The 23,073-nt window shown below is 42.8% G+C and overlaps 1 protein-coding gene across 2 annotated transcripts in view; it reads left to right on the forward strand.

The window, feature by feature from the left end:
* grhl2b (grainyhead-like transcription factor 2b) overlaps nucleotides 1-23,073 on the forward strand; it is a 212,082-nt gene that overhangs the window by 116,479 nt on the left and 72,530 nt on the right. For both annotated transcript variants that reach the window (XM_068032382.1, XM_068032383.1), the window contains exon 7: nucleotides 2,899-3,010. In XM_068032382.1, coding sequence (XP_067888483.1) covers nucleotides 2,899-3,010 — 112 coding nt within the window. The remainder of the gene's footprint in view (nucleotides 1-2,898; nucleotides 3,011-23,073) is intronic.

Genomic DNA, 23,073 nt, shown 5'->3' on the forward strand with positions numbered 1-23,073 from the left:
TCCAAAGCAAAACCAGAAACAATATCTCAAGAGTCAAGCCTCCTGACCCCTAGAAATCTTGACCTGTCACTTTTCTGTAAACATCTTTGCCAGGTCCAAAAGCCCCCGCTGGGTACTTATCTGAAGACAGGTGACTTACAGTAAGGCTTGTTTACAAACCAAGTTCAAAAGACCTTTCAGTGACCCCAGTGAAAAAGAATCCATGGAATCCTTTGACATTTTCCTAAATAAAACAATTTCCACAATTCTAAAATAGATGAGTCCTCAAAAAAAATTAATTAAAAAAATATAGAAGCACCGTCGTAACAACTTTTAGAGGTTGGAGAGAGGGCACCTGAAGAAGGAGGCAGCTCCTCTCTTTCTTACCTGAACTGGAGGCTGCCACTCCTTCCGAGCTGGATGACCTCCTATTGGCCATCTAGCTTCGAGAGCCTTCTGACAGTGAGCTCACCCTCTGGTCACTAATTGGCCAATTCAGGAAAATCACTAAGGGTGACTGTTTTCCACACAGGGCAGGGTCAGGAACCCCATTTGACCCCGATGTTGGGGTCACAATCCAATCCTGCCCATGCCACTATTGTGCTTATGCCATTTTTATATCCACAACCATTGTTGTGACCTCTCTGATTTGAAACTGTCAGTTCAATACTGTGTCTTGGAATGGTGCCCACTGAGACTCATGGGGTGGAATTTTATGCTCTCCCCCACAGTGGATTTGGAGGAGACCCTGCCACCATCCCGCCTCCACCAAAATTTAGTCCAGGGTGGGAAGGCCTGTGAATGGGCATTCCACCCCACCGCCAATTGAGGCCCTTAACTGGGTAATTAACTCCTAATTAAGGACCTCTTCCCGCTGCAGCCGCAGTTACCCGTGCGGCGGACAGCCCTGTTGGCGCACGGGAAGCAAGGCATGAAAAACTTTGCGGGCTGCTTCCTGGCTGTTGCTGTCATGTCACGTCACGTCCCTCTTTCAAAGGCACTTAGTGCCTGAATGAGGGTCCCGGCATCGGGAAGGGCGGGGGGGGGGGGGGCCTGCCTCAGCCGTTGCTGCTAAACCCCTCCCCTCACTTCCTCGGGGCCCCCACCCCGCAAGGCCCCTGCAGCTCTGACCTACCTTGAGCCTGGTTCAAGCGCCACTCCTTGTTGTCTGGTTGCTGCAGCTACAGCAGCAGCCACCGCCTCCACGATGGCGCTGCAGCTGCCAGCCTCTGATTGGCCTGCAGCTCTGCAGGACCGGGACCTCCGGCAATAGGGTCCTAAATCCTATGGAGGGCCCGCCGTTGTCCGGTTAAGTGCCTGATTGGCACTAAATTCGGCAGGCCTTCTATATAAGAGTGGACGCAGGGATCTCGGCATCGGTTTCCCCTGATGTTGAGGCCCCGCTGCCAGCGCAAAATTCCACCCAGTGTCTTTGAATCATCGCTGTCAAAAGTGACTAGCTTCTGTCCTGAAGATAATGACACATATTACCTGTTCCATTTATGGAAATCACTCAGCCCCAAATCAAATTGACTCAGGAATTGACAACTCTGCTTTTTGTTTCTGCTTCATGACAGAAATTAAACAATTCAAAATTAAACATTTGTTGAACTGTCTACTTAATAGTATTGGCTACTTACTGAAATAAATGTTGTTTTGCATGAGAATTATCTTTTGCTAAAATGCCAATTTCCAGATAAGTAATAACACTAAATACTGCTCTCATGCCAAAAGTGTACATTCGCCCTCTGAGGATAGGAAACCGAGGCCAGGACTGTTTCTGGGTCCCGAACCCGTCCCCAGGGGGAAACGGTCACTCTTTGTGATTTTCACAGGGGCGCCCCCCTTAATTAGCCTGGAGACAGGTTCTCCGTCCAATTCAGGATGGCGGGCAGGCTTTCAAAGCTGGAGGGCCAATCAGAGGTCTTCCAGCTTGAAAGGCAGGGTAGGCTGTAATGGAAGGTAAATATGGGAGAGGGTGCTTCAAAATGGAGGTGCCCTATCTCCAACTTTTTTGACTTTTGAAGCCAGGCCACCAGAGTGTTAGGGGAGCCTCTCAACTGGGTGGCCTGTGGCTGCTCCTGCACCCAGATAGGCAGGGAGGGCTCTAAGCCTGCCTAGAGCACTGGCCTCCTGGCCTGCCACTGGGAGGCTGCCTGCAGGCAGTAAAGCTGCCCCTTGCCACCTTCAAGAAACTGGAAGCTAACTGGAAAATTCCAGTCGGCCTTCTTCAATTGGCTTCAATTAGGCTTCTAATGAGCCTCATCGGCTACCCACCGGTCCCCGATCCTGCCTCCATTAAAATGGTCCGGAGGCGGGATGGAGCTGGGGAATTGGCATGCAAGATGGCGGAGCTATTTTTACCTCCTGTCTGCCTCCGATCCCAGCTCCAGTGGAGTCCGGAAATCCAGCCCCAGGTCTCAGCTTGTATCTCTTGCTGTTTAGCTGAATATTGTATAAGATAGTACAATGCTATATATAGTTTTTTTCTCTAAAAGCTACAGTTTGCTATGTTTTGGTGGAACTGGGTATAGGCTCTATGCAAATGGTAAATCTTGGGGAAATGCAACAGCGCACAAAACTCGATTTTGAAGAAAGGGTATGGGTATTTGTTGAGAGACCCAAATATGATTAATAGAGATTATAAATATTGAGGATGAGCAGAATGAATGGAAGGAATGCAGATGAAGCTGTTTAATAAGTCTTCATGGCACATTTTCTCTTGAAAAGTATTATTGTAGAATTAAATCTCTGGTGCATTCCCTTCTAACATTGAGGAACAGTAGCTAGTTATGGAGTATGTGCTCAGTTGGAAAAATATCAGTAGACGAGGCAGAAAAAAATGATAAATCTGTATGCCTTGTTATTTATTGGGAGATACAATCCAAAAAATATAACCTGAATAATCCATTTCCCCAGAGTGTAATAATGGTGGTATTCAGTGAAGATAAGAACCGCGATGAACAATTGAGATATTGGAAATACTGGCATTCTCGACAGCACACTGCCAAACAGAGGGTCCTTGATATTGGTAAGTGACTGTCCAAATGCTGCCTGCCTGCAAAGGTGTTATTATGACAAATAAAAGAAGAATCTGTAATTGTAATGGTACTGATTAATTGCTATATAAAATTTGGTATGTTCTTTTAATCTTTATGAAGCTGTAGTCTAACTTTATATGCTACTCCTATTTGGGATTTTTATTAATTTTATGTAGTTTTTGGGATAGAAACTCATGTCAGGCAGTGGCACAAAATGGGTGGCATTGGATCGGCCACCCGTTATAATGCAGCACCTACTATTTAATTCCAGTGACTTTAATGTAACTGAATATCAGATGCTGCGCATAACAGGCAGCCGATCCGATACCGCCCATTTTGTCCCACCACGTGAGATGAATTTCTACCCCTTTATATTTAGTTAGGTTTTTTTTCTGGCCTGTATTCTCCCCTTCTCTCATTAAGGCAGTGAGCCTTGTTTGGGTGCGAACGAACAGCTGTCCAGTACCATGCTTCACAAGTAAGCTTCCACTGAGTACTGATGGGCAGCTCAACTGTGGAGCTTATCACAGCCAAGTCCAACCCTGTCCTCACCCAGCTCCCCAATGCACTTCCCACCAGGGATTACTAGATAACAATGAGAAGTGGTAATGTTAGCTGAATTTCTCACCCAATCCTTCCCTAAAGTAGGCACCCTGCAGTCAGATATCACACCCCAACATCTGTTCTGGTTGAGATCAGCTGTGTACCAAGCCCAGAATGGAACTTGAACCTTCTACATGGCTTAGTGCTGCACTGGGTAGTGCCAATATCCATTATGCCATCTGTGGAGTCATCTTTTTTTATTTCTTATGCACTTCAAAGTATTTAATTGACCTAATTTTCCATGGAACCTAATCTATAAGATAACACAATTTATTGTCATATATATCTGAATATAATGAGCATTTTCCAAGCCAATGGGGGTAAAAATGGGTCCAAATAAGCAGGCTTTTCCAAGTTTACTGTCTTGTATTAGATATTCTATTAGATAGTCACTCTGGTAAATGGTCAGAGGGGCTTATGTTTAAGGATGTGCCTATTTGGCCCAATATTTAACTACAGTAGGATTGCCCAGAGTACAACAATAATATTCCCATGTAATCTGAATTGTGTATTTTGTGTCTTTGGAACATGTCCTTCAGTTTCTTTGAAGGCTGATTGAGAAAGCACTTGATGAGGCGGCATCACATATGAATAAATAAGTTGCTTTATTTCACAGCTAGTGAATGCACAGAAAACTGTTAGAATCAGATTCACTTCAAACAATAGTACAATTTGTCTTCACGAAGTAATACAAAATAACATATACAGTATGTTTCCCCAAATCGGTGGGTCATCTTAATTCATTTGAACTGAATGAGGGTAATTTTTAACATGAAACAAAAATCAAATGGGTTCAATAACAGGTGGGTTATCTGCTCTTCCCAGGCATCCAAATTGAAAATTACTCTCTCTAATTCCAAACCTAACTCCTGAATTCTACTCCTTGACCTGGTGAATGCTTTCTGTAGAAGCTTTGTGTGTATTTTTAAAGCTAAATGTGAAGGCCTTCGTAGCCTTCTGTTTTAAATAATAGAGTGCCTGTTTTTCCTTGTTTTATCTTTATCTGATCACAGCCAGAGAAGGATCAGGGACTTTCCAACACAATGGATGAGAGGTTTTTTGATTTCAAAACAGGCTAATGAATTGCTTATTGTTTATAGTCTTTGGGGAAAGACCTCTGCTTTTTGTCCAGGTGTCTTTTTTATCTTAGCTCGATTTCTTTATGCCAGAGAATCTTTTTAAGTTTCATCTCAGCAAGTAGAAGGGGCCTCAGATTATCATCTGTGTAAATTGGCACCTTTGACAATTAACTTGACTAAATCTTCGTAAATAATTTCTTCCGTTCAGAATCTGACTATAAGTTTACAATCAATCAGCCATTGCATCAGATTCAAGGATTTATTGAAAAACCATTACCAGCTTTGCAGCCACTACTTTTTAAAAATTTGTTCCTGAGATGTAGATGATGCTGACATGTATTTGTTTGTTGTCCATTGCACCATTACCTTTGAACTCCCCAAGGATGTATAGTTGGTCAAGTGCTGTTTCTAATCTGGATACTGTTTGTTGGTGAAATCATCCACAGACATTGGACCCGATTTTAACTTTGGGCAAGTGGATGGGTTTTGAATGGGTTAATATTGGGCCGACTTAGGTCATCTGATACGGAGGAGTACTGATTTGGCAGTGGTGGGGAAGGGTGCAGGGGGTAGGTGATGACCATCAGTAAGTTCAAAGAAAATGTTCATGACTGTAAAAAGTACACCCACTCACTATCACTGTGGTTTCAATTCTGTTGGTTTCATCTGTCAATGGTGATGGAGACTAGGATGTTGACTGATAGATATGATTCTGTGCTATGCCGCTGCATGACTAGTCTATGGGACATCTCTCCCAACTTGACACCAGTCCCCAGATGCATGAGGAAGATCTTGACTAGGCTGAGATTGCCTGATCTTGATGTGATGCCTGGTTTGTTGCTAAATTTTCTTTCTTCTTTCCTTAATACCAACAGAACATGCTATACACCATGTTGCTGTACATTTCCATCGACCTACTGCCATTGCTAACTATACCAGAGATGAAGTAGCATTAGATCTCTTTTAGCCTGGGGCAGCTTTATTGTATCAGTAAAGGCTTCATATGTGAAACTTCAGGAATTTTTGTCAGGGTGGAAATTCCAAAGCAAATAATTTTCAGTGTTAAATTGTAGTATAGATGTCTAAAGGGGACATGTATTTTCAAGTTTATATTACTCAGCCATTAATTTATACTTGAGCATTCACCCAGATGGGTAAAATCTCCAGTCTCTTGCCAACCATTTCTGAGAAATTTTAGACTAAAACTCTGCAGGCATCTAGAACAAATGTTGCGCCACATCCCGACACGTTTGGGCATTGTACATATTTGCTGATGTGTTAGATTTCTGCACAGTGGATTTTAATTCATTTATAATGGCCATTTCTTGCTGGTCATTATCCAGCTTGAGCTGGTTGATTTGTGAAAAGTGATAACTGAACAAAATATTCTTGTAATACAGCCTTGTTAAAAAGAACAACCCATTTCCATAAACAGAAGTCCCTCTTGCAGAAGTTCAGATTCTTTCTCACTGCAGTGAGTTCCTTAAAGGTGCAATGTCTTTGTGAAAAAATCACTACACAACTTTTTTTTTATTTGGAAAGGACTGTGCATGTCTTTCCTAATTACGTGTAAGTCACATGCAAATGATGTGTTTCAACTTGATTATTGCATTGTGTGTATGTTAGTGCTTTTCCTCTTTATAAATATATTTTAATGAAGACAGTGACTCTTTAAAACACTCGCATGGAATCGTATTCCTGAGTTTGTTGCATTTTATTCCCTCAAGATACTGGTGCTGTGGAAACAGTCCCATTTATATTGCGGGGCAGTTTTGATGCCATTTTTGTGTTTGGTTTTTTAAAATCACAATATGTGACTCATCAAAGTATTTTTCCAGTGCCTTTACGTAGCCCAGTAATGTTAAAAATAAAGCTGTATTGCTGGCCTGTAATGGATCACCTGAACTACTACAAGTGTCTAGATAGCATAACTTTCAGTATCAAGGCACCTTGGAAGGAGTTTTCAAAGGCATAGGGGAGGTAGGTTTGGGTGTGTGCAGGGAGTTAAATTCCCCCAAAAGTGACATTGGACTAGGGTCCTGACATCATTTTGCTCTCTTCTAGGTTTTACCCGAGTGGGTATGAAAGCAATTGGGGATTTCCCCACCCCCCCAACCCTTAGAGCTGTCAGGAATGTAAATAGATTATGCAAATAGACAAATAAGTGTCTCTTTAACCCTGCATTTTGGCTTTAACAGCCAATGGACCTAGTTCTCAAGCTGTCAACAACTCGCCAGGGTCAACCAGGTGAGTACACAGTCGGGGCAGTGTTTCAGCAGGAACCATCAGTTGAAAACTCCACCTTTTGAGTTTATATTGTCACTGAGAATGCTGCTTTAAGAAACTAACTCTTATAGTGTGTCTCAGATACAGCAATGTTACTTCATTCGCTTTACTACTGAAGTTAAGGCAGCTGTCACTTGCAGCACACTAACTACATAATCTAACTATTACATATTAAATGTGGCATGTTGGGCATGCAGTTTATTGGGAATCATTAAGTACCAGCAGAACCTGTTACTCCTGAAGAGCCTTTAGAATATTACAGTTGTCACATGATGTGGCACACTATCGCAACTATTTAATGGTGAGAGTATATCACCTTGTGAGTGCACAGTCTGACCACTGGGTTTCCACAAATTGTTCAAAATGCTCTCCGAAAATATTTTCTCCATGCAATTGTCTTTCTCAATATCTAAAGTTTCTAATATCCAAAATATAGCATACAAATAGAAAGTTAAGTTCAAACATTTGCATATTTCATAATAGCAAGATTAAATCTACTCATTAAGTTGTTTTTGGTGTTGGTTTAGTGCTTCATTAAAGCTTTTAATTGAAGCCTGAGCATCTCCAAGAAGCCTGGACTCGATAATTTTGCCCAATGTTGTGACTCTGAGCTGCATTTGAATTCTGCAGTCTGAGCACGTGCAGTGTACCTAATTTCACAGGATCAGTAATGTTCAATCAGCCCTACTGATGACAGATTTTTCTTTGCCTTCTAGCACTTTCTGACCATTAGCTTTTCTCCAATTAATTTTGAAAAACAAGAAGACAAATTTCAAAAGCCTTACTGATGTAAAAATCAATGTGCATATATTTATGTTAGAGAGAGCGAGATTACTTCTCATTACACAAACGTAGTTCTATTTTCTCTAAACTCTAAAAAGTGCATTTTAAACTAACTGTGTGCGTGTGTGACTAAAGTGACTAGAGTCAGAGAGAATGCTTTAATTTGCAAGTAATACTATAACTTTGAAGCCAGCTAATAATCTCAACCTACAACATAAAAGCAAAATACTATGGATATTGGAAACATGAATTAAAACAGAAAATGTCAGAAGTGCTCAGCAGCAATGTTCCCTGTAAAATTTAATTGTTCTGTGCAGCTAGTTTTCTCAATGCACCATTAATTTTTTTGGCGCATCCATGCACGGGGGGTATTTCACAATGGACAAGACCTGCGTAGTACTTTCCAAGCTGCTGTGCAGCTGTTAACATGTGCAGTTTAACAGGAACATTGCTTAGTAGGTCCGGCAGCATCTGTGGAGAGAGAAAGTTCTGGGTCGATGACCTTTCTTCAGACACTTGAACAAAAGGTCATCGACCTGAAATGTTAACTAAGTTTCTCCCTCTGCAGATGCTGAGCATTTCCAGCATTTTCTGTTTTTATTTCCATTACTTCAACCTGATGGCAAGAAAAGATCAATGCTAATAATGTTCACCTAAGGCAGCGATTCTCCTTTTAACACCCGTGAGGTAGAGAGGAAAGCAGTTTTTCCTTGCTTACTGATGATGATTTTTTGGGAGGAAAATGTCAACTTGAGTTTTGAAAGCAAACAATGCACTTTGAGGAAAATGGAAAGGAGGAGGAAAATTGTTTAAGGGCAAGGAGGCTCAGGTCTTTTGTCAGCCATCCATGGCAGAGGCGGACAATGGATGAAGAGTTAAGGGTGAAGTGAATGACAGTGGAGGATGAGGGAAAGGAGCAAATAGGATTGAACGGGTTATTCATAGTGGACAAGGTAGGCACAATAGTGATGCGAGCAAGAGTGAGCAGGAGGGAATGGGTAGGCGAGGTGTAAGGGAGTAACAGGAGTGCTTGGCAGAAAGGATGATACGGGAGCCCCTGAGGGTGACGTCCTACCTGTAAACCTGCCCCCAATGCAGTGTGCAAATGTTGTGAGTCCTTTGCCTGTCACATCACACCGTCCAACCCACCTGAAAGGAAAAATAGCAAGAAGGAAGCAGATAGAGAGACAAGCAGAATGAAGAGTTGAGGGGAGAGAAGCAGCAGAGAATAGATGGACAGAAGCAGAAGAGGAGAGACTGAGAGAATTAGCAATATGAAGATATAAGCAAGTGAACGTATACTGAAACTTACTTTGTGAAACACCTCGAGAGTAATTACTTTATTTTAAATCAAAGATTACCAAAAATTTAAATGTTCTTTTTAAAAATAAATTTGGGCCAGTTTTAGACATTGCATAAAAGTGCAGGACCTGGTGTTGTTGATAAATTAATGTATGACTGACTGACAAGCGGCAAAAGGTCTTTCATGGAGTTTCACCAAAAGATGATTGATGCAGTGAAATGGGAAAAATAAATACTTATGCATGTTTCTGTCATCAAGCGAGGTCCAGTGCTATTATCAAGACTTGCCCACAGCTCCACCCAGATGCAATGGCGTTAGGCAAACCCTCATTTACCGCATAGTGTAGCAAAAGCTGATCATATTTTTCCCAGAATCAATCTTCTTGTCATTTTAAATTGATGGAACTGCATTTTCTGACTTGAAACAGAAGCCAACCCGGTGGGGGCAGGGTAGGTAGTCTTCTGCTATTACCTACTCACGATGCTGTCACTTGAACTGCTGTTGCCGATGACATGGATAGGAGCTCAGAGAGGTAAATGAAGCAGTGTTATTGACTTTAGAGCTGCCAACAGCAACCTCAAGAGATGGCTTTCGCCAGCAACTCCAGCAGTAAATACAAGTCTTGCTTCCTGAGGCTCAGGTTAACTGGCTCAGTTATGATGTAATGAAGCAGTTTTCCACCTGAGACTGTTATTACATTTTTCCTGCATGAGATTAGAAAAGTCTGTGATTTATAGGCTGAGTGTAAATCAGACAGGTGTAGGGCTGGTCATCACTAGCTGACTTTTTTTCTCCTGAGGTTGTTTTTGGCTGGATCCCAGAGATTTACAGCAGCAGTGAATTGATGGTGTGTGAAAAGAAGCGGCCACTGATCCCCGTATGCAGCCAGATTCCCACTCAGCTCACTGAGTTTTGGGCGGGACTCCAGGAAATTCTATGTAAATGAGGCTCTGTTGTTGTGATCTGGAGGATCTCCACATCTCTGTCCTGTCTGTGTATGCCTCCTGCTACCAGGCCACTGCTCACCCTTCATGCCCGCTCCCCTCCAATTCAAATCAAGACGTTAGTGTCAAACGGATATTCAACTTTGAGAACTATCACAAGCCATTTTCTTGCAAAATGATCCCGGGGCAGTGGCACTCAGACAGGTACCCGTGCTCTCTCTACCACGCTCCCTGATTTAATTTACTCAGTGTTGCTGCCCCCATTAGAAGCTGGAGACTTGTGATTGTCATTGGTAAAGGGGGAATCTGGCTCTGAACCTTTTACTTTTAAACAAGAGCTGCTTTGGAGCTCCGAGAAATCTAACTTTATAGTTTCTGGAACAACAGAAGTCAGAATGTTTGGGTCAGTGACCCGAAACGTTAACTCTGCTTCTCTTTCCACAGATGCTGCCAGACCTGCTGAGTGATTCCAGCATTTCTTGTTTTTGTTTCAGATTTCCAGCATCCGCAGTATTTTGCTTTTATATCAGAATGTTTGGGGACAGTTTTAACTGGGTGGGAAACCGACTTGATCAGGTGAAATGCTGGCTTTATAACCCAGCCCAACGGGGGCAATTTTAACATATCTGGTGAATCGGAAACTCACAGAATTGGAGACAATGTTGGTTTATTTTACTCTCCATTGATATAAATGAGTAATATTGGGAGGGGTGTAAAATCAGTGTTCTACCCAATCCTGTGGGTTTCCCACCCAATGGCTGGGGTTTTAAGTGGTCCCCCGAGGTGGGGTCGGAGGTGGGAATGGAGAGCCTGTCACCAAGCGATCTTCCCAAGGAGGGGATAGGCCAGTGAGTTAGGTTTAAATTGTCCCCATTGTATTTAGAAATGTAGACAAGAGGCTGTCACTGGATATCAATTAGGAGTAGGAACCATGGCTAATTATCTATGTGCTTTGTTACTTTTGCACAGTGTTACATAGAATTTAGAGCAATGAAACAGGCTATTCAGCCCATCAGGTCTGTGCTGGTATTTATACGTCATAGGAGCTTCCTCCCACTTTACCTCATCTAACCCTATCAGCATATTCTTCCATTCTTTCCTTTGTTACATATCTAGCTTCCTTTAAAATGTATCTATGCTATTCATCTCAACTACTCCATGTGGTAGCAAGTTCCACATTCTCACCAGTTTCTGGGTAAAGAGATTTCTCCTGAATTCCTTATTGGATTTATTAGTGATTATTTTATTTTTATGGGCCTGGTTTTGGACTCCCCTACAAATGGAAACATCTTCTATGCCCATCCTGTCAGACCCTTTCATAATTTTAAAGACACCTGTTAGGTTACCTCTCTGCCTTCTCTTTTCTAGAAAAAAGAACCCTGGTCTCTTCAGTCTTTCTCAGTTCTGGCATCACCCTTGTAAATTCTTTTTTGCACCTTCCCCTCCTTCTATCTCCTTTTTGTAATTTCGAGACCAGAACTGTGCATAGAACACTAAGTGCAGTCTAACCAAGGTTCTATATTGATTTAACATAACTTTTGTATTTTCAATTCTGTTCCTCAAGAAATGAACCACAGTGCTTTGTTTACATTTTTATGATCTTGTTAGCCTGTGCTGCTACTTTTAATGATTTGCGTGATTAACATCCCTAGATCTCTTTGCTCCTGTACCCTATTTAGACTCTTAGGGTTGTTTTTTTTGGGATGTGTGGCGGCGGGGTGATTTAATTAGGTGGGAGGTGTTTTTTTCGGATTCCTGACGGTGGGATCTTTTGATCACAATTAAGTTGACAGCATGTTTGCAGCATTCTGCGGCTCCCCCTGCACGGTGGCAGATTGCAGCTTTGCGTTCATTTACATGCCATGAATACTCATTAGCCTACACTCAGTTCCAATTAAGTCCTACCTGCCAGATTAAGTGAATGGCAAGCTCTATTCCCGTGCTACCCGGTTCACATTTGTTTCAACGTGGCGTGCAACAGTCAGCTTTGTGCAGTTGAGTCTGAGGTTAGTGTATTTCTTTCTTGAACTCATTGTCAAAACAAACACCAGCATTGGAGTGGATGTTTGGCTCCAGGCTCAGAACCAGCAAGGTTGATTCTTCACAGGGGATGACAGCGAAGGCATGGGGGGGTGGGGGGGGGGGGTGTACAAGGAGGAGCAGAGGAGGGAGATGGGGAGGACAAAGGGTGGGGTGATCAGTTGCATGGAGGAGCAGGGGAGAGTAATGGGGGAGGACAAAGGGTGGGGTGATCAGTTGCCCTAATGACATCGGGTTCCACCAGTGAAAGGCCGTCCCCGCTGCATAATCGCATTCATCTCCCGTGTCTGTTGCTCCACCATTCATTTACATATGGAATTGCGTGGGATACGGGGAAAATGGTGGAAGTGGAAGTTATGCCAACTTCCTGTCTCACCGTCGGAAATACCACAGGACTCATAAAATCCCGGCCTTATTTTCCAACGAGTATGTGGCCACCTTATTCTTTCTACCAAAATACACCACCTGAAACTTATCTGTAATGACATTTATTTGCCATTTACACACCCTTTCCGCAAGTTTAACATCTTGTATTTTGTTGCAGTCGTCCTCAGAATCAACTACCGAACAACAACTTGCTTTTATATAGCACCTTTAACATAGTAAATTTTGAAATTGTTCTTCTGATTCCTGAGTCCAAATCGTGTATGGAAATGGTGAACAATGGTAGTCACAGCACCACTCACCATGGAACAGCTGTCCTACCATCTGCTAGTCTGAGTAAATACATATAACCCTATCTTTCTGTTTTCTGTTTGGTAGCCAGATTGCTATCCATTCTGCTACTTGTTCTCTGCCTCCACATGCCCTGACCTTAGTCATGAGTCTCCTGTATCTTATCGAAGGTCTTCTGAAAATCCAAGTGTACCAGATCTATTGCATTACTGCTAATTACTCTTGCTGTTACTTGTTCAAAGAGTTCAGTAAGGTTGGTCAAGACCTTCCCTGTTGAAATCCACGCTAACTATTCATATATTTTTGGTTTCTTGATATTTTTCTGTTACATCTTTCTGTAAAGGTTGCATTATAGTTAAGCTAACTGATCAATTGTTTCCTGGACTTGTTCTATCTCCCTTTTTAAATATAGAAATAACATTAGCTATCCCCATTATTTCCTTTTCTGGTGAATATATAACAGTGCCCCTACTATCTCCTCCCTAGCTTCTTTTAACACTTTTAGTATGCACAGATGCAATTCACCCAGACCAGTTTTATTCTCTCTAATTTTGACTAGTTTACCAATTATCTCCCTGCTTTCCATCTTAAATGTCTTGATATCTTTTTTGATCACTCCATCTAACATGAAATCTACCCTCCGATGAATACTTAGTTATTCCCTTACAATTTGGGAATGCTGACAATTCATGTGCACTAATTTACATTCATTAGAGACTGGGGGTGGGAGGTGGGGCAGGTTGAACGTAATCTTGATCTTTATGGCTCATGCCATACCATGCAGTGAATTTACTCAGTGAGCTATCAGAGCTGGAAATTATTTTTTTGTAAGAATTAGAACATACAACTGGTGACAGCAGAATTATAAACCTTTTTTAACTGTATCCTGATTTTGGAAACTTCAGCTTCATCCTCAAGGGTTGAACAATAATTAATGCTGTTTTGAGAGTTGAGAGTTTAGTGAATAATAATATATGCAAAGTTCTGAAACCCTCCCCACCCATTCCCTATCACCACTGCTTTTGCATTTTTTTATATCATTCATTTAAATAAGATTCAGTGCTCGAGTATTTGCATTTTAATAGCTTCTATTCTCTTGATGCTATGTTGCCTGTTCTAAAGACTGACTTAGTAGCACAGAACTATCAGGGAAGTAATCAGTCACATGGTGTGGAAAGGTCTCCCGTTGACCTGATCTGTGCTGTTAGTTAATCTTGGTTTGAAATATGTCAACATAAGCTCTGGTATATTGCAAGTATTATTTTGGATTGGGCTTGGCTGTGAAGCATCGCACATTTGACCACTGCCCCCCACACTGCTGACTCTCTCTGTTTTGGGCTGCACATGAAGAATATCTTTTGGCACTTTGTATTGTATTCCAAAATAATTCACAACTCTCAGTGGGGTAGGGGAGGAAAGGGAAAGAAAACTTTGTGTTTGGGTGGGGGGAGGGTGGGGGGGGGGGGGCGCGGGGAAGGGAAAGAAGAAACTTGTATAGTGTCTCATTATGCTTCAACAATATCTCCAGGTTATATTGCAAGGTGGCGCCTGTGTCTATACATGCCAAAGATACGTACATCCAATTATCTGTTTCAACAAGTTATTAGGACATGACTCAGTCTTACATGACTTCATCAATTCAAAACAGTTGCATGCATATGTCAACTTAAATTTGTATTGGAGTTGGCAAAATTCACACACACCACTCACTTAAGAGTGAGGTAGGTTTTTTTCCCCAAAATATACTTTATTCATAATATTTGTGAAAGTACATTATATAACAGTTCAAATTTGACATTACATAAAGTGCAATAGAGATCCGTTTCTTTCAATACCTCACCATACTTGCCATTACAGGTTATATTTACAATATACATTTCATGCCAAACGTTCTGTGGTGCATACAGCCCGAGGGGTTTTACACTGTTTCCAGCCCCTCAATTTTCTACAGTGCGTGAGCCTTAGACAGTGGCCTTTCCCCATTGAGCTTTTGTTGCTGCTGCCACAAGCTTTACTGTGTCCCTCACCACGTAGTCCTCTTCCTTGGAATGTGCCAGTCTGCAACACTTGTTTGCAGACAGCTCTTTGCACTGGAAGACCAGCAAGTTTCGGGCAGACCAAAGTGCGTCTTTCATCGAGTTGATGGTCCTCCAGCAGCAGTTGATGTTTATCTCGGCGTATGTCCCTAGGAACAGACCGTACAGCACTGAGCTCTGTTCTAGGGAGCTGCTCACGATGAACCTGGACAAAAAGCACTCGCATTGTAGAAGGAGGTGGGTGACGATCTCTTCCCTACTGCAGCCTCCTCGAGGGTAGTACAGTGATAACAGGGAGGTAGGATTAATCAGCTACCAACATTACACATTGCCCTACAATTGCAGCATCAAGATTAGCTAACTCTGCACGCACCCAAGAGCTTGCTGGGTCTACATAAACTCTCTTGAGCCATCTGGTTTGAGTTTTATGCCATACTAATTTTGCTTATGGTCAAATAATTTTTTTTAGAGATCTAATTTAATTGTCGAGTTGCATTGCAGTTTTCATTTTCATTGCGTTTCTATCCCAAAATGTAATTTTAATATTTAATTGCCCTGAGCAGCATTTTTGAATTATATGTAAATATGGCTTTTGATGCTCCCCAGAACTAACACTGTTAGTTTAACTGTTGTATTGGGACACCCATGCTAATCAGTGACCAAGCTGCTGACTATTATTAGAGAAAAATATCTACCCAGAGTTCTTCCTCTTCCACTGTTGACGAGTTCTTGCTTGGTGGTAAATCGTTTATTAGGCTTTGGTTTTTGAATTAATCCTTTGTGGATCCCTGTCAGCATCCATTCCAGACAGGAGTGTGTAGAGACTAGACTGATGTCCCATGGCAGATTTCCTTCTTGGGCCTCTGCCAAAGAAGAGTTTCTATCTTGCATCTGTAATTTTCACATATTGAAGAATGTATTTTAGAAATAGCTAAAGTTAAGCCTTTTCTTAAGTGGCAACAAGATGGAGTGCTGCTGGCCACAAGAATGCAGCCAGATTCTTTGATCTGTGATGAGGCAGCTTATGGAAACTTGGTGCTCGGTATTAAACTAAGTATATTTGTTCAAAGCTTGACTAAGGTGCTGGGCATCCTCTGTGGCCTCTGATATATTATTAGTTTTGTATCATACTATCCCATTTGTGGCATGAATAAGATGCTTATTTTGATTTCTAGAAGACTTGGGGCTTAGCGATGGAAGGGGTAATTGACAATGCTATCAGCAATAAGCTGCTCAGTGACACTCAGTTTGAGTTCCGCCAGGGCCACATAGCTCCTGACCTCATTTACAGCCTCGGTTCAAACATGGACAAAGGATTTGAACTCCGGAGGTGAGGTGAGAGTGATTGCCCTTGACATCAAGGCAGCATTTAACCGAGTATGGCATCAAGGTGCCCTAGCAAAACTGGGGTCAATGGGAATCAGGGAGAAAACTCTCTGCTGGTTGGAGTCGTACCTAGCACAAAGGAAGATGGTTGTGGCTGTTGGAGGTCAATCATCTGAGCTCCAGGACATCACTGCAGGAGTTCCTCAGGGTAGTGTCCTAGGCCCAACCATCTTCAGCTGCTTCATCAATGACCTTCCTTCCATCATATGTCGTAAGTGGGGTTGTTCGCTGATGATTGCACAATGTTCAGCACCATTCGCGACTCCTCAGATACTGAAGCAGCCCGTGTCCAGATGCAGCAAGACCTGGACAACATTCAGGCTTTTTTGATAAGTGGCAAGTAACATTTGCGCCACACAAGTGCCAGGCAATGACCATCTCAAATAAGAGAGAATCTAATCATCTACGCTTGATGTTCAATGGCATTACGATCGCTGAATCCCCCACTATCAACATCTTAGGAGTTACCATTGACCAGAAACGGAACTGGACTGGACCAGCCATATAAATACCATGGCTACAAGAGCAGGTCAGAGGCTGGGAATCCTGCAGCGAGTAACTCTCCTCCTGTCTCCCCAATGCTTGTCCACCATCTACAAGGCACTAGTCAGGAGTGTGATGGAATACTCTCCACTTGCCTGGATGGGTGCAGCCCCAACAACACCCAAGAAGCCTGACACCATCCAGGACAAAGCAGCCTGCTTGATTGGCACCCCATTCACCACCTTCAACATTCATTCCCTTCACCACCACGGCTCCTTCAACAGCACCTTCCAAACCCTCGACCTGTACCAGCTAGAAGGACAAGGGCAGCAGATGCATGGCAACACCACCATCTACAAGTTTTCCTCCAAGCCGCACACCATCCTGACTTGGAACTATATCACGTTCCTTCATTGTCGCTGGGTCAAAATCCTGGAACTCCCTTCCTAACCGCATTTTGGGTGTACCTACACCCCAAGCACTGCAGCGGTTCAGGAAGGCAGCTCACCACCACCTTCTCGAGGGCAATTAGGGATCAGCAATAAATGCTAGCCTAGCCAGCGATGCCCACATCCCATGAAGGAATTTTTAAAAAGTGCGCTGCCTCGACCCCCGACAACACTTACTGTGGTTTTCTTCACTGACAGGCTTTTCATGTTTTGCCGGCCTGCGAATTGAGGCCTGATGCATAATATCTGGAGAGTCTCATGCCTCAGCATTCAGGCCCGATGCACGGACGATGTTGCCCTTATTCATAGCCAAAAATTGTTGTGGTTCAACGCCTTGGCCTGTTCCATTTACCAACCTTCGCTCAGTGGTATCACTCTTGTCTCTGAATCAGAAGGTCATACATTAAAGCCTCACTCCAGAGGCTACAGCACGTAATCTGGCACTTCAGTGCCGTACTGCGGGCATGCTACACAGTCATAGGTGCTATTTGTAAAATGAAACAGTAAGCCAAGGCTCATTTACCTGCTCAAGTGGATGTAAAAGATCTCATGAAACTATTCAAGGAAGGGCAGGGAAGTTCTGCTAATGTCCAGCCAATATTATTCCATCGATCATGTCCCTAAAAGATTTTCTAGTCGTTTATCTCATTGCTGTTTGATAGGGACCTTGCTATGTGTAGATTGGCTGCTGTATTTCCCAATATTAGAGAAGTGAATACACTTCAAAAGTACTTCATTAACTGTGAAGGATGTCCTTAAGCCATGAAAGATGCAAGTTCTTTTTTATGATTATACTTGTTCTACTTTTGTTAGATCAAATTGGCATGTGTTTAATACACAGGAAAACTGAAAACAGAGTGTACAATAGTAAAAAGAACAGACAGAATAATCTACATTCACTCTGTCAAATTGGAGTATTTCTTGCTAGATTTATGTGTTTTAAATTACCTTAGGGAAATTAAAGAATTTCATGGTAACCAGCTTTGTGTTCTGTTAACTAAAAATTCAGATGGAGTGTGTTGGCCTGTCAGTAAAAGAAAAGTATGATAGCAAAAAGCAGCCATAATGTGAGTCAGATATTTGGTAGTTGTTCACTGTCAGAGTATTGAATGGGGTAATGACCCTTCAAGCCTGAAGCCCAATTTTGGATCCAGTGCAGATCTATGGAGTATAAGGCTCATCTCTGTTCATTAGGATTTTCTTTCTTTCTTTCTTTCTTTTCTTTTGGGCCTCCTTATCTCGAGAGACAATGGATACACGCCTGGAGGTGGTCAGTGATTATGGAGTGACCTCTCCATGGCGCATGCCTGGGCAAATTTATGGAGGTTGAGAGTTGCCCAGTCGTCAAAACCCCCCTCTCGGCCTTTCTGGTGGGGTCCAAAGGAGTGCAGGACACGACGTTTGGCACCAGTATGGCTGCAGGAACTGCCGGAAACATGCCAAAGGTGACACATGACCGCCTACGGGGTTCCGCTCCGGATTTTCTGTTAGGGTTTACTCCCTTAGCCTTGGTCTCTCCCGAGACGCCCACAAGGCAGTGGGGTTGTTGGGGCCCCTACACAGGTGTAGGATGGTGCCGGTGGGAGGAGGGGATGCAAGGCCTTCGGGAGGTGAAGCATCATTTGGCAGACTTAGAGGTGATTACATTTGCTAAGGACATGAAGAAAATTTGACCAGTTCAGCTTTGGTCCTAAAGAACTCTATAAAACTGGCAAAATTAACTCATGGCCCACCAAGTTAGGTCTGGGAAATAGAAATGCCATATTAGTGCAGGAAAGGGTGCCTTTTTATGAGATTGGCCTAACTGATCACTGGTGAGACAGATTACTGTACAATGCATGATGTTGACCCTAGGTGCAAAGAAATAATGGTGGGAAGGGTGAAGAGTTGTGGAGCACTTCAGCACCGATCATTTATTATGTTATCTGAGCACAAGATCCAAAAAAGGGACTTTAGTTGTAAAATGATATAAATGATTACAGACAGTTGTAGACGAGGAAGGCCATTCAGTTCATCTTAATTTATCTATTCAGAATGACATCATAGCCTCCCAATACAACAGCTAAATTTTCCCGAAGTGATTCCAGGATGTTTATCTCCAATAATCTATCTTGTGTTGCTAACTGTGTCTGAAAAACAACATCTTGATATCAATCTTGAATTTAACTTTTACTAGCTTGAACTTGTGTTCCCTTGTTCTATACTCAGTATTTAATTTCAAGTTTACTCTTTCCATTCCCTTAACTATCTTATATGCCCCTATATCAGCTCTTTATGATTACTTTCCAGGCCCAAGCTTCTCTTCACCTGCTTCATGACTCAGATCTTTGATACTAACGCTCAATCTTGTGGTTCTTCTGGGCACTGTCTCCAGCTGCTGAATGTTTCCCTTGTTCCTCTGGTTTATATCCTAGTCTTTGCCTATCTAATTCTACATTCATTCATTGCTGCTTTGCATTGGTTGAAAACATTTGGCATCAAATTTGCTCAAACTCTTGAGTGTCTTCCAGCTCTGTGCTGAACTATTTCAATACCATATGGGGAGTACTTGTGTCATCCATTTTCCCTTCCTGCGTGCACTACTTTGACATTAAATTTCATCTGCCATTGGGTGGGAGTGGGGGAATGGGAGGAGGAGAAATTGAACAACTTTGTTTTGGAGATGCTGAAAACTAGGGAATTTTTGGCCTAAGATCTGTCACACAAACATGGTAATATTGTGCTATGTAATTGGGGGATGGAACAATTTAAAGGAAAAATAAATTAAAAGGTGGACGGGGGGACTAATGAGCAGCATAGTTAGTTCAAAGAAAACATATTCAGAAAATAATTTATCATAATGCTGGGGCCCATGAGTGCCATGGCAGTCTGTCTTGACCGTTCACCAATACATTTTTAAAAAGAAAGATAATTGACAACACGGAAGATATAATAGCAACAAAGAAAAAGCTTGTGTTTGTGTAACACCTCATTGCATCTCTCAAACATGAATTAAATTAAATGCTCACTGTGTTGTGCTTTTAAAGCAAGCTTTCTGGCCCAGCTCTGTTTTCAGATCACAGTGAGTTATCTAAAAGGGCTTAAAGTGCACTTGATTTGTTTAACAGTGTTTGTTCCTTTTGTTATTAAGAAACCCTATTGAACCCTGATGACTGTAGCCATGGGGATAACTGTTTAACTCCCATTAATTAGATCTTTGTTTATGTACACAGCCACTAACCAATCAATCATGTACTAGTAGCTAAATATGTTTTAAATGTCCTTTATTGGTTATTTGCTTCCTATTGATGGTAGTGAGGTCCAGTCAGATGTCACAAATGTTTGATTAATATTTACTTGGTAACCTTTTTGCTAAATTTGTTTTAATTAGTTAACTTCAAATAAATGGATACTTAATCCACGCATCAGATCCCGGTGATATCGTAATCCAGAGAACTAAGGTGCAGTTTGGCAGGGGTTAAGGTTTAGGGACCCTGGCCCCCACCCCAAGCACATAAAAAAGAAAGAACTTGCATTTATAAAGTGCCTTTCATGAACATCAGGACATCCCAAAGAGCTTTACAGCCAATAACGTACTTTTTGCTGAATAGTCATTGTTGTAATGTGTACAGTTACGGGGCTCAAGCCTATTTGTCCATCTAGTATTGTTACTTTGTTAGCACTCGAGTTTGCAGGGCTATTTGGAGCTGACTAGTTAGAATCCCAGCTCACGATCACAGGCCTTTCTCTCTAGGGTGTATTAGACAGTGAGCTGATCAATCATTTTTTTATATATTCATTCATGGGATGTGAACAGTGCCGGCTAGGCCAGTATTTATTGCCCATCCCTAATTGTCCTTGAGAAGATGGTGGTGAGCCACCTTCATGAACTGCTGTAGTGCATGTGGTGTAGGTGCACCCACAGTGCTGCTAGGGAGGGCGTTCCAGGATTTTGACCCAGCGTTAGGAATAGTGATACAGTTTCAAGTCAGGATGGTGTGCGATTTGGAGGGGAACTTGGAGGTGGTAGTGTTCCCACGCGTGCTGCCCTTGTTCTTCTAGGAAGGCGAGATTGTGGGTTTGGAAGATGCTGCTGGCGGAGACTGGTGAGTTGCTGCAGTGCACCTTGTAAATGGTACACTTTGCTGCCACTGTGCGTCAGTGGTGGAGGGAGTGAATGTTTCAGGTGGTGGATGGATTGTTGATTAAGAAGCGTGTTTTGTCCTGGATGGTGTCGAGCTTCTTGAGTGTTATTGGAGCTGCACCTATCCAGGCAAGTGTAGAGTATTCCATCACACTCCTGACTTGTGCCTTGCAGATGGTGGACAGGCTTTGCGGAGAGAGGAGGTGAGTTACTCGTCATAGAATTCCCAGCCTCTGACCTGCTCTTGTAGCCCCACAGTATTTATATGACTGGTCTAGTTAAGTTTTTGGTCAATGGTAACCCCCAGAATGTTGATAGAGGGGGATTCAGCGATTGTAATGACATTGAACATAAAGGGGAGATGGTTGGATTCTCGTGTTGGAGATGGTCATTGCCTGGCACTCATATGGCATGAATGATACTTGCCACTTATCAGCCCAAGCCTGGATGTTACCCAGGTCTTGCTGCATAGGGACACGGACTGCTTCAGTATCTGAGGAGTTGCGAATGGTGCTGAAAACTGTGAAATCATCAGCAAACATCCCCACTTCTGACCTTATGACTGAAGAAAGGTCATTGATGAAGCATCTGAAGATGGTTGGGCCTAGGACACTACCCTGAGGAACTCCTGCAGTGATGCCTTGGGCTGAGATGATTGGCTTCCAACAACCATCTCCCTTTGCGCTAGGAATGACTCCAACCAGCGGAGAGTTTTTCACCTAATTTCCATTGACTTCAATTTTGTTTGGGCTCCTTCTTGCCACACTTGAGAAAATGCTGCCATGTTGTTAAGGGCAGTCACTCTCACCTCACCACTGGAATTCAACTCCTTTATCCATGTTTTGACCAAGGCTGTAATGAGATCAGGAGCCAAGTAGCCCTGGCGGAACCCAATCTGAGCATCGGTGAGCAGGGTGTTGTGGAGTAAGTGTCACTTGACAGCACTGTCAGCGATGCCTTCCATCACTTTGCTGATGTTGGAGAGTAGACTTTTGGGCCCGTAATTAGCCACATTTGATTTGTCCTGCTTTTTGTGTACAGGACATACCTGGGCAATTTTTCATATTGCCAGGTGGATGCCAGTGTTGTAGCTGTGTTGGAACAGCTTGGCTAGGGGTGCGGCTGGTTCTGGAGCACAAGTCTTTAGTGTTACAGCTGGGATGTTGTCAAGGCCCATAGCCTTTGCTGTCTCCAGTGCCATCAGCCATTTCTTGATATCACGTGGAGTGAATCGAATTGGCTGAATACTGCATCTGTGATGCTGGGGACTTCAGGAGGAGGCCGAGATGGATCATCCACTTGGCACTTCTGGCTGAAAATGGTTGCAAATGCTTCAGCCTTGTATTTTGCACTGATGGGCTGGCCTCCCCCATAATAAAGGATGGGGATATTTGTGGAGCCAACTCCTCCAGTTAGTTGTTTAATTGTCCACAACGTTCACGACTGGATTTGACAGGACTGCAGAGCTTTGATGTGAACTGTTGGTTGTAGGATCGCTTAGCTCAGTCTAACACATGCTGCTTCTGCTATTTAATATGCATGTAGTCCTGTGTGGTAACTTCATCAGTTAGCAACTCATTTTTACATATGCCATGTACTGCTCCTGGCATGCTCTCCTATACTTCTCATGGAACCAGTGTTGGTCCCCTGGCTTGCTGGTAATGGTATAGTGAGAGATATGCCAGGCCATGAAGTTACAGATTGTAGTTGAATGCAATTCTGCTGCTGCTGATGGTCCACAGCACCTCATGGATACCCAGTTTTGAGCTGCTAGATCTGTTCTGAATTTATCCCAGTTAGTGCAGTGGTAGTGCCACACAGCACAATGGAATATATTCTCAGTGTGAAGACAGGACTTCATCA

The sequence above is a fragment of the Heterodontus francisci genome, chromosome 5 (genome assembly GCF_036365525.1).
Source record: "Heterodontus francisci isolate sHetFra1 chromosome 5, sHetFra1.hap1, whole genome shotgun sequence".
NCBI lineage: Eukaryota > Metazoa > Chordata > Chondrichthyes > Heterodontiformes > Heterodontidae > Heterodontus > Heterodontus francisci.